Genomic DNA, 13,272 nt, shown 5'->3' on the forward strand with positions numbered 1-13,272 from the left:
TATCACAATTAGTAGGCTCTCACATAATTAAACTGTCTTTCTTTGGTCAATAGAATGTTTTTCGCAATCTATCCCAGCCGATATGAGGTGAAATCAATGGAAAATATAAACTGTTTGCTTGCTCTTGCCGTTCCTCCTGCTTGGGATGGATGGGGTAGCTTTAAAACTATATCTTCCATGGTGACATCACTGATATCATCCTCTTCAGGAAATATGAACTTGTAACATCCTAATATTTTTTTCATAAACTTGACTTTCAAGTCTTCATCACTCAGTTTCTTTAAAACTTTTCCCACGAAGTAAACAACAGAAGTTTTTTTTGCAAATCTGACTAAAATGAAATCATTGGGCTGAATATGTTTGACACTGTTTTCGATATCAGATCCCTCACTCGATGTTGCATCAGACTTTGAGGAAGAGCTGGTTTGAGATCCTTCATCTTCACTTTCAGTTCCTTCTGGAATATGTTGCAACAGTTGCTTTTTAGATTTTGTCCTCCATTCTTTGGACTCGTTTTTTTTGCTTCTTCGCCTCTTTTTCCTGGAATGCTTGCTGGATTTTATCTTTTTCAGGAGTATCAGTAAGAATCCTTGTTGAGCCTCTTCTGTTAGATTTCGCTGTTTTCCGTGCAGAAGCTTTTGGGAATGGTTTGACAAGCTGAGGTGAAAGAACACTTGTTCCACTTGTAGACGCTTGAGGACAAACAGGAAGTGTCTTGGGCACAGAAGATGTAGTAGGCACATCAGAAGTGGAAGCAGATGCCATTGGTGTTACGGCTGTGGGTGAATTTTCTGGATCAGGGCGATTAGTAACTTCAGCTTGCAGGAAGTCGTCATACGTGAAAACTTCACTATTGAACGGGTATATTCCAGTCTTTGCAAAACCTGATAAAATGTTGTTTTGTGTAAGAGATGCATCAAACGCCTCGCTAACAAGAGCAGGGACATCTTAAATCGTCATAGGTTTGCCGGGATGATTGATCATCCAATTTTTTGCAGCAACATTGTATCTGCTTTTCAATGGTCCATAGACGGCAACATCCAGTGGCTGCAGTCATTGGCTGGTGTGTGGAGGTAGAGTTAGCAGCACTATTCCATTTTCTTTGGCGAATTTTATTGATTCAATAAAAATGTGGCTGTCATGATTGTCCAAAATTAGGAGTACTGTATGGCTATTGCTTGTAGATGTCCCAGCAAAGTTTGAGAAATGTTGCAAACACTTTAAAAAATTTTCAGCTGTCATCCAGCCACTCTGATGGGCTAGTCCAAGACTTTGAGCAGGTGCTCCTGCCAGCATAAAATCCTTGAAATTAACTCTTGGGAATACAAATGCAGGGGGCAATGCATTTCCCATCGCATTTATGAAACAAAGAACAGTAACTAACTGCCCCCTTTCACCAGAAGTCACTTGGGCTACTTGCTTTTCCCCTTTTCTAGAAATGACATTTGGGGGTTTGTGAACAGTAGTGAAACCTGTTTCATCACAATTATATATTCTGTCTGGAGTGAATTCATATCTCTTCATAACATCTTCTAGATTCTTGAAAAAGTTCCTGACATTTGTTTTATTGAAGCTTGTACTTCAGGCCAAACTTGTTGTTTCGGGTATTCTTACAGACAAATTCTTATTCCTGGTCATAAAGCCTTGCAACCAATCTAAACCAGCTTGGTTATTAGTAAACCAGGTTTTAAGAATTGTATTTGATTGTACAAGTTTTGCATATTGAAAAGCCAATTCCCTCGTTTGCAGTGTTGTTAAACCGTGATTCATTGATGATGCTTGCATTAAATACAATGCTAATTCTGCCTCCTGCTCTGTAGTAAAAACTTTCCTGTTACCCACATGCAGTGAATACACTACATTATCTTTTTTTATATCTTGAAACAAGTCTAGCCAAATGTGATTTTGCAATTCCGTGGGTACTGGCTGTAGCCCTGATTGATGCTTCTTTTTCGACAACTTCAATTATTGCCCTTTGAATCACTTCTGGCATCACACGTTCTTTCTGTTTCTTTTTCTTATACTTTCGAGGCATTTTTTTCTATTAAAAAAATTTAGCATTAGAGCATGCCAAAAACATGTCAATATGGGATTGAAAGGGACATGTCCCATTCATCCCGTATTTTACTGTCCCTTTCAACCCCCAGGCCTCGAGCAACCAAAACTACAACCTAACTTTCTGACAGTAAAATATAATTTAAAACTGATTAAATAAACATATTCTAGAGGTTTCAAAGTAATTAACCCAATTTAAGTACATTATTCAATGACTATGTTTGAGATTTTTCCCCTAAATGTAAAAAATGAAGAAAACTTACTTTTGCATGCGTTTTCTGCTCATCTGGGAATTCCAAACACTGGCGCTAGTGTATTGGACCCTACAAACGTGTGAAAACTATGGACTACTAGTGTTATCTATCTGTGAAATAACGAATCTCCATAAGTAATTTAGCAGTTATAGAGACTGTCCCTTTCATCCCTTGTTTCTTTCATCCACCCTCCCCTAATCATAGCCTAAAATCAGCATAATATAATTATTAAAAAATGGAGGAACATAAATTAAAACTGTTAAATGTATACTTGAGTAATATACTATCTAAAAATGTTGCTTTAGTTGTAATTGACTAATTCTAAAAATTACATGTCAAAATTTATATTTGGTATCTGAGTTTAGCAAGCTTGGGGATGTATATTACCAATATTAGAGATGTCATGAAACAACAGTGACAAAGATAATTTATATATAATTTATCAGCAAGTGTTTTTAGTGGAATAATTAACCTGTAGTGCTAGTACTTTTCAGTGAATTGAGCAAAATTTGTTTAACATGTAAATTAATAATAGTTTGAAAAAACAAGAAGTGTGGCTAAAAAAACAATATCTAAAAAACAATGATTAGATTTATTGTAACTTTGATGGGTGCATTGTTTGAATACAAATGTTTGTGCTAATGCAAGGGTTCACAACCTGTGGCATGCATGCCAAATGTGGCACATGGGATGATTTTCAGTGGCATTCTGATTGAATAGAATTGTAATAAAAATTATATTTTAATTATTAACTACACATTTTAATGGAAGCCATAGTTCAATATAGGACATGGTATATTAAAAACGATTGTGGCGGCTGAATAATTGTAACATAGCACTACATCTGAAAATCCAGGTGGCACTGGCACGACAGTATAAAAACATGTGCAGGCTGTCCGCCACCATCTTTTGCCCCTTTCTCGGCTATGCTAAGCATGACGAGTGGATGTTTCGACGCATGCTTGTAATTGATCGAGCTTTACTCAATAAGTGTAAAAGAAAATCTTGTACATGATGTAAATAAATTTTTATGGTGAGATATAAAGCTTTGGTTATTTTATATAATCAACAAACACTCAAGTTAAGTGGTGCATCAACCACCACGATTCTCTTGCACTGTAATATAAATATACAAGCAATGTGTTGTAATAGCAATACTTGTTTGTATATTTATATCTATGTATTGTGCATGCACTTCACTTGTAAGAACATAATTCAGTTATATAATTTTGAAGTTAAGTTGTTATTTTTGAAATCCATTATAATTAAAACAATTTTGATAATATATATAATAAAATTGGTAGAATCATGTTGGCGCTTAGAACAACACTATAACTTAGGTTCAGCACAGCACTGCTAAAAGGTTGCCGAACTGTGTTAATGAATACTTGGTGTAAGAGATGTTACTATATTGCCAAAAATGCACAATATTAACATGATGTATTGTTAGGGAAATATTTCTGACAATATTTGAATACCAGTTGGTACCTTTGTCCAGTTGAATACTGGTTGGTGCCATTTAAAAGGAAATCCTTCTGTTCCAAAGAAAGAAACGTATTAATTTTGCAGAGATGTTTTTCCAACACTATTGAACTTCATACTACAAATACAGTATTGCATGTTAATGAATATTTTGAGGACAGCATTTTTTTCATTTTGCAAAATGAATTATTTGTGTCTGGTTCTGGCTACTGTATTTTTCAGATCATAATTCATCTGATTACTTTGTATAGATGGTTTCTTGAAGGATATTTTATATACGGGCGACTTAATGTATATGCAATTGTAGATCTGGAGCATGAAATTTTGGAAGCAGAAATCTGTATCAAGAGATTGTAACAAATTGTGAGAATTTCCAACATTGGATGCAGATGTTTCTAAATGCCAATGTTGTAAGTATTAAAACTGTTATCAAATTATTATAATCTTCCAAGTTTGCTGAATTAAGACCCCAAATAATATGAGTTCTGATATGTCATTTTGAAATTACTTTTTTAAAAAAGATGCTCCAGTTTTAATTAAGTTGTTTCAGATTTAATAATAGAAAATAAATTGTTAAAATGTAGAGTTTCAGTTTTTAAACATAATTGCACTTCTCTGAAAACTGCATTTGTAATAAACCACTACTACTAAGACTGTTAACATGCAGTACAATTTTAATTCTCAAACATTTTTGGCCATCTTAAATGAATTTTTTGAGGACAAAGAAGCAGATTTCAATTTAAAAAGAATGAAAGCTAGAACATCTTCTGGAACAAATTGATTTCAAATATACTGCTTTAGAAAATTTGATTGATTTTTGAATAAATTTGTACAAGTTAAATGTCTGAGTAGAAGTACTGTGTGTTTTAAACATACAAATCATTTTAAACAATTTTTTAACTTATTATTTTTGTAGAGCCTTGCTAAATAATTCTATAAAGATAAATCCATATTGGAGTATCAAACAGTTGAAGATGAACTTTTTCCAATAATTTTTTTTTATTTTTGAACCATTTTGCATTTTTAGGATTTAAATGTGTTTTTACTTTCTAAATACTAAATCGACATCATCATACATACTACTTAATGATATAAATTAATGCCATATGTTTGTGTAAATGTTCTGTATTATTAAGGTGAAGCAATAACTAAGACTATTCTATGTGGCTTAGACTTTGTTTGTTCTCAAAATCTGTTTGTTTGATTTTGATTGATTGATTAAACTTTACCATTTTACATTAATTGTGATGAGGAATCGAAAAATGTAATAAATAAAAAGGGGGTCCATGACTTTGTTTTTGATATGTAAGGTTGTTTCACTAGTGTGCATGACTTTGTTGTACGATGTCCCAAGGTCACTAGCACATCTATGTGGCTTACAGAATTGAGATTGTTCCTTAAAATTTGATAGTCCGATTCTGATTAAAACTTTGCCATTTTCTATTGATTGTGATGAATCCAGAAATGTGATAAATGTAAATGTAGGAAATGGGGTTCCATGATTTTGTTTTTGATTATAAAGTGGGGGTCAAAGTGATAAATGTTTGTGCTCCTTTAATGGAATTTAGAGGTCAAATAAAAAAACATAATTGCATGCCATGCACCTAACAGAAAATAGATGCAAAAAGCAAACAGACCACAACCACAAAGTAATTGGTGTCAATTGCTGTTAGTTTTGGTTTTATTCATATATGGCAATGCAACATGTGGGTGATCTGCTGAGAGTGAATGACTCTCGGGTGGTCTTTTATGGAAAATTTGCTTCTATTTAGGAATTACTAACACGAAGAAAATCTGGAAAACTCCATTTGACCAGACACAAACTCATAAACAACTACCCGTGTTCAGCGGCATTATTCACTTAGCCACTGGTGGACATTGGCATTATTTACTATGTTCTTGGATCACGTCTGTGTCGGTAAGTGCAAGGATCATGTATGTGCCTGGCCATTGCAAGGATTGCCTCTCCCATGGCTGACAGAAACAAAGGTAACATCCTTTGTGATGGCAAGTGCAAAGTTTGCCTGTCTGTGACCATCAGATACCAGGATTACCTTTTCTATCTAACAAGTGCAAGGATTACTTGTTTCTTTCCAGCTCTGCCTCAATCCTATCATGATATGAGTCACACAATGTCCTAGTAATAATATCTGATAATGTTCATGTTCATAGATATGAACATTTCCATTATCAGATATTAATAAATTATTTACCTAAATAAAATTTTCCTTTTTTCAGAGAAAGACCTATTTATTGTTATGTGAAAATACACTTTCTGATATTTCATAATTATATATCTATAGTTATAACCTATAAACAATTATACAAACTTTAATTTTTAGAAGAATAAAAAATTTTTTACAAACATTGATTAAATTAATTACTAAATAAAAAAAATAATTACAGAAAAATCTGCTAACACTTGAGAGGATGTGCTAGTACACAATGTGTGCCAAATCTGAAAAAGTGAGTAAATGCATATTCATATCTGTACAATAAGGATATACTAGCTAGTATTCATTCATAGAAATATTTCAAATTCCATTTCTAATGATTGTATTGAAATTTAGTTAATAATAATACCTAATAAAATAGTAATTGGCTATATAAAGCAACAGTTTTTTAAATGATACCAATATTTATTTAATTTGGAGTTAATGATATAACTAAACACTATTTCTTCAAATTTAAATTGCATAGGTCTTTAAAATAGCCTTCAAAAAAATTTTTTTTTGTAATGTGTGTCTTGTTACTGTGTGTTTATGTATATAAGTTAGGATGGCTTATATAAAGTATTATGAGCTAATATTGCCAAAGCTATGCAACAAAATTAAAACAAGATAAAAAAAAATTATTATTTTTACACCAGCAAGTAATTTAATGAATATACAAATGTTTTTGACATATTAATAGTCCTGCATTAAGTTGATCTGATGCAAGCCAGGTTATTTTTTGTCATTTGTCAAATCCAGCATTTGTAAGTTGTTTTTTGAAAATTAAAACATTTTTTAATATCACATATCTTAAAAAGACCTCTTGAATCATAATAAAATTAAGCCTACCCATTCTTGTGGAATGGGACAGTTCAAAATTTCCAATGTAACCATAGTACAATTGCATTTAACTTATTAAAAAAAGTGATTTTTGATCAAAACTTTTTCTAAAAGTAATATCAGAAGTTGCAAAAATGAAACAAGTACACTGTAAGGTTGAGGATACTAAAAAGAAATTGTGTTAACTCTGATTAAAGATTTAATTAATGCTAATTTGATTTTATGGTAACTTTGAACAGTTAATTCAACTAGATGTTTCCATGTGAATAATTTGCATACATATAAAACAAAATATTGAAATCAAAAATAAATTTTTTTACTAAACCAAATGATTGCTGTAATTAATTTGGCTATTATTATGTAAGCAGAGATTGCAGGTCCAAATTCTGCTTTAGGCTAGTTCTTTTATTCCAGACTGTTTTAACATTTTTAATAAATCATTAAATTATAGTAATTATTAATTTAGATAAGAGATGGCACCTAACATTTACCTCAAATACCAAATTACTTAATATCTATCAATAATTATTAATAATTGCATTATAATAACCCTATTAATTACGGTAATTGTTTGGTTTAGTATCAATGCATCAGGCTTTGGGATGTTTATTAGAAGTTTTTTATTTGGAAAATTTTAAAAACAATTGTATTTTAAACAATGCATGTTATTTCTTGATAAACAATATTTAAAGTTATGAAGATTTTTTATAAATTTTGTTGCATACAGTGATTGCTACATGAATATTATAAAAGGACATTTGAAAATGCCAAGAAGTGAATGATTTTATGTTGAACATAAAAGTGCTTTTGAAATGAACAATCTAATGTAAAAAGTGATTCTGCAAACTTATTTCGAGAATATGAAATTTTTATATTAACAAAAAATTTTAACATGTTAAAGTAAATGTCTATGAATTAATTAATAGACACACCACCCAAACTAACATTAAAAGTAAATGGGCAAAATATAGAATAATTGAAGATGAAGTTGACAGGGCAAGCTTTAAGTTTTTCAAAGTTTGTTCTGATTGTTTTGTTAAAATATAAACTGAGTTATAACTAAAAGCACTTAAGATAGAGTAGATAAAAGTACTTTTAATATGAAAGGTTTGTAACATTGTTTTGTTTCATATATTTTTTCCTGTCAGGAACATAAATATTTATGTTGTAGTTTATATCAATAGTTTAATACATCTGTTTTTTTTAATTGTTTATTTACATGGCCATGTTTTTCTTTTATGAAATATTAAATCCTCTTCTCTTATAAAATATACATATAAATAACTTGTTGGAAAATGAGTTATAAAAATTACAAAAAAGATAATCAAACCTGATGGATATGTAGCATGTGCTGAAAATATATATATGTAAACACATCAATATAACATGTCATAAACATCTCTTATTATATTATCTATAACTTTAATATATGTGTTTTGATATTAAAACTATAGATTAAATATAGCATTAGTTAAAATAATAGTTAATGAGGGTTAGTTTTACATCTAATTGGAACAATGTCAAGATAATACACACACTTTTATAATTCACTCATTATATTCTTAGCAGAAACTGCTCTTAGTACCTTTGTAATACTACCTTCAACACAAAATTTAGAATATTTTATTTTATTTATGAAAAAATAATTAGTAGTTACAACTGTACATGGATCTAAAACATCAGACTTTTGTTAATTCAGTCATTACTTTTACCAGAAGAGTTTTTCAGATTGGCAAGCGTGCCAAATTACTGAGTGTAAAGGCCTAAAGGTAACGAATGATGAGATCTGCTGTTCTTTGGTACTGATTGTTTTTTGGAGATATACTGTCTTTGTTGTTGTGAAATTTGTACAGTGTTTTGATAACTGTAATTATTAAATTTAATCTTACAAGTTTATTGTATGCATTTAAAAAATGAATAAGAAACAAACATATTATAATGGTGGGTATGCCTGATAATTGAGAGACTGAATTACTAAGGACCAGATTAGCAAGATTGGATTATATTGTATTTTGCTGTGTTTTTTGAATTTAAATTTATTCTATGTAATCAAATTCTGCTGTTTTTTTATTTTTTTTTTAAATTCTGATGAAGCTTGAATGTAACAAGTGAAAGTACTCATTAAATATTTAATTTTAAATTTGTTTATCATTGGTTGTGTGTACTGTTTAGCTAATTTTTCAGATTTATATAGTTCTAATGAGTTTAAGCATCAATATATTTAATTAAATTGTAATTAACAAACAAACAAACAAACAAAATTAAACTAACAAATTTACAACACTTGATTTTCAAATTGTGACTAACCAGAATTATAATTTAATAAAATAAAAATTTCAATACAAATACTAGTTGTATCTTGCTTGTTTGCCATGTCCAATCACCTGGAACAACCATTCTTCACTGCAGAGATGACCTTTCTTTGTAGGCTACAGCTCTGCACAAATATGTAAAATAGTCTAAAATGTCCACAGGTGACAATCCCAACACAATTAAAAATATAACATTTTCTTGTAAAAAAGGGCTGGCAGAAATTACAATTTAATAAAATAAAAATTTCAATACAAATACTAGTTGTATCTTGCTTGTTTGCCATGTCCAATCACCTGGAACAACCATTCTTCACTGCAGAGATGACCTTTCTTTGTAGGCTACAGCTCTGCACCAGTCAAATCACCTGTTCCAGGTGATTGGACATGGCAAACAAGCAAGATACAACTAGTATTTGTATTGAAATTTTTATTTTATTAAATTGTAATTTCTGCCAGCCCTTTTTTACAACAGAATTATAATTATTAGTACTTTGGATTTTGCATTTATTAAAAACAGTTCTCTTTTAATAAAATTATTACCACTAATAAAGTTTGTGTAATAAAATTAATTTTATAAAAACATCTTGTCATTCATTTTAAAATTGCCACATGAAATACAAACCTTATTTCTTTTCTACTTACTTTATATTTTTAATCAATTTTTTGATGCTTTGATGGAAAAGTTTTAATTCCTCAGTTAGTATATTATCATCTACATATTTACATTTCATTTATTACAGTAAATTATTTTTAGTATCAATAGTAATGTGTGTGCTTACAAATTATATATATATATGTTACTGTGAATGACTATTATCTGGTGAATGTCAACATTATATGGTGAATGTCAGCATTCACACAGTTGTTTCGTGTATGTACGAAATATTTGCTAAATATCATTATTTCTCACTTACACCGGCAAATGTCGACATTCAGCATGCACTGATGGTGAATGTTGAATAAAAATATTTTTATTACGTTAAGACAAAATTGCAACTTTTTAATATGTCAAAATAAGAGAAAGTTTAAGTAACAGCACATGTAAAACTGTTGAACCTAAAACAAACAGTACATTCTAAATCATTAAAGAAAATAATACAATAATAAACTTACACATAAATTGTGTGATTAATGTTATACAATCTTATTTATTGCAACAACTTAAACTGTTATGGCACTTTGAATTGACAAGAATACCTTGCTTTTATAACTGCATTTATTCGTGGAACACTTCGTTTTTGCAATGACAGCATGTATAGCCTTGCCCTCCACTTTTTGAATTAGCTGCAGCTGCTTCTCTCAGCGATATTTCTTGAGAAGAAATCTTATCTATGGAAAGTAACTTTTCTTTACAACTTTGAACTGATTATGTTATTACGTGATTATGAACTGATCTGTTAATGGTGTCTTTTATTTGGATATCGCCGACGCCTTACTGATGAACCCTCTCATCCTCCACCACTCAACCTGACAAACCAATCCCCACCTCGTGGAATCAAAAGAACAAAAACGCCATCCAGTGACAAAGTGGGCGGTTTCCTTCAAACCGTTGTTGGGAAAAGAGAGAGGTATGACCTTGTCCTACCTCCGGCTACTCACAAAGGATTTGGTGACAGACTGTCACCTCTGTTGATATCAGCTTCTCGGGTGTCGTTTCAACCTCCACCAAAACTTATCTGTGCTTGTCGACATACACTGGCAATTGTTCGATTGTATAATAATATAACCAAATATTTGGTCTTTCACCGACGTATTTTGTATGTGTTGGCATTCACCGGAGAATATCGACATTCTCTAATTTGTCTTTCACAGTAACATACATATATATAGCCTATGAGTATATTTTTATTTCTTTGCTTGCTTTATATTAAAAATTTTTTAAATTCCTGGAATAAAACAAATAACCTTAACAATAAAGATGTGGATTATATTAATATTTTTATTATTTTTAAACCTTTCAGGAAAATCTAAATATATTTATTCACTTTAAGCTATACAAATTTTATTTAATAGGTACTCTGAAAATTTTAATACATCTAGTTATTATTAGTTGATATGAATTTATTTATAATTTTTATTTTTATTTGTTAGGAGTTTGAAGATTCAGAACAAGTATTAGCAATTTAAGTCTGTAATGCCAAGGTTTGTATTTTGAAAATGTTAATAATCATTTTTAATTATGAAATTTATAATTTTCAATTATAAAAATAAGCCATACAATTTTAAACTTTTTATTTTTATAGCTGAAAGCAAGAAATTATCATGGCAACTGTTGATGGCCGCCCCGCACAATATGGTGTCACACTCCAGAAGCTCCGGGAGCTTATGGAGCACCATGGTCGTGAAGCTATTGAAAGGATAAAAGAAGATTATGGAGGTGTCCAAGAACTCTGCAAAAAACTTTATACTTCTCCTACAGATGGTATGACTCTTAAATATTCTAAATTGAAAATATTTTGCATAATAATTTGCTTGTATTGCTTTTAATCTGGATTTTAAATAAATTAAACCATGAACACAATAACCAGCAAAAAGAACAAAACTTTTGTTAATTATTAGTGTTTGTGGTATAATTTAGGTATTAATCCAGTGTCTTTAATCTGGATATTTTCATAATTTTAGGATTGTAAAAATTCTTAGACAAATAGTGTTAAACTCCATGCCAAATATTATATAATACTAGATACATACACTGTCAGACAGCATTAAAATTCTTTCTATAACACAAGTACTTTCAATGATACAAAATTGTCATTATCAGGCTAGGGAACATATTGAATTTTGTTCTGAAATTATTATAATAAATTTAACACTAGGTTTTTAAAAATTCTCTGTTGAACCATGTGGTTCTGAAAAACAGAATTTTCATATTACTGTTTTATATCACTGATTGAATTCTTGAAGATTTTCTTTTTAAAGCAAATGATTATTAATAGTGCTAAACACTAGAAATTTTTTACCAGTGTATCTGGTGTTTTGTTTTCTGAGTATGGGAACCTGAAATACCTGAAGTCATGTAGTTTTCACAACTGGCTTCAAAAATGTGTGTTAGTTTTTTCTTAAGATTTAAACAAAAATAGACTGTTGAAATTAAATTTAACACTAGTTAATCATTATAATATTTAAACTCTTATAAATGTTATATTAACAATGAATTGTTTAATGTGTAGTTGTAACTCATATTTAAATGTGAGTTACATTCTGGAAATGCATGTGCACAAATTCACACAACATAAAATATACATTAAAATTCCAGATGGCTTTCCTTAAATATATTATATAATAACTAGATTAAAATAATTTTTTGATGTAAGCCAAGTGTAAAGAACTTTACCTTATTTAGGGCAGCAAATTAAAAGTTACAGGTATGTTTTTGTTACATATTTTATTATATAAATTTTTTAAAAATTCAACTGAGTTATTTATGTAATAGAAATATATGATAATTAATATACAAGATCAGTTTAATGTGATTGTTTTTATCACTGGAGGTAACTTTGCATGTGTTTATTTTTTCCCCTATTTCACTTGAACATATAAAATTTATTAATTTTTACACATGCTAATAAGATTTATTTATTTTGTATTATGAGACCATATTATTTTACTTAAAATCAAATTGTATAAATTGTAATTGCACTGTATAGTATCTCCATGATTAGTCAATTATTCTTTATTAAATTTTTAAATTATTTACAGTTATTTAATTTATATATATGTTACAGTCAAAACCCGTTTTTAGTTAGAACGCGTTTTAACTAGTTGAAACTAGTTTCTACTGAATGTCTTTGTTAAAACCCGTTTTGTCTAGTTAAAACTAGTTTTAACTCAAATTCATTTTTGACTACAGTAAATTCTAGTTTTAACTAGACAAAACTGGTTTTGTCTAGTTAATTTACTGCTGTACAGGTTTTGATTTTAGATAAAACTAATTTTAACTTTTAACATTACTTAAAACTAATTTTAGCTACATAAATATGTTTGGGGGAAATAAATAAAGTTATGTATAGTGATTCGGCGGAAGATGCCTAACATTTTGCTTATGAAGGAAATTACAGCGCTAATTTAAGTTTAGGAGCCCTCTAATGAAAATATCATATTCTGGAGTATGTTTTT

General features: G+C 29.8%; 1 protein-coding gene and 1 pseudogene across 1 annotated transcript in view; one reads left to right on the forward strand and one right to left on the reverse strand.

The window, feature by feature from the left end:
- Positions 1–13,272, forward strand: part of LOC111624374 (plasma membrane calcium-transporting ATPase 1-like) — a 202,995-nt gene that overhangs the window by 102,719 nt on the left and 87,004 nt on the right. Inside the window, exons 3-4 of the mRNA XM_023367197.1 lie at positions 11,248–11,298; positions 11,400–11,578. Of these exons, the coding sequence (XP_023222965.1) occupies positions 11,419–11,578 (160 nt within the window). The 5' untranslated portion in view covers positions 11,248–11,298; positions 11,400–11,418. The remainder of the gene's footprint in view (positions 1–11,247; positions 11,299–11,399; positions 11,579–13,272) is intronic.
- On the reverse strand, positions 7–6,898 carry LOC111624388 (annotated as a pseudogene).

The sequence above is a fragment of the Centruroides sculpturatus genome, unplaced genomic scaffold (genome assembly GCF_000671375.1).
Source record: "Centruroides sculpturatus isolate CEXI.00-Female unplaced genomic scaffold, Cexi_2.0 scaffold264, whole genome shotgun sequence".
NCBI classification, from domain to species: Eukaryota; Metazoa; Arthropoda; class Arachnida; order Scorpiones; family Buthidae; genus Centruroides; species Centruroides sculpturatus.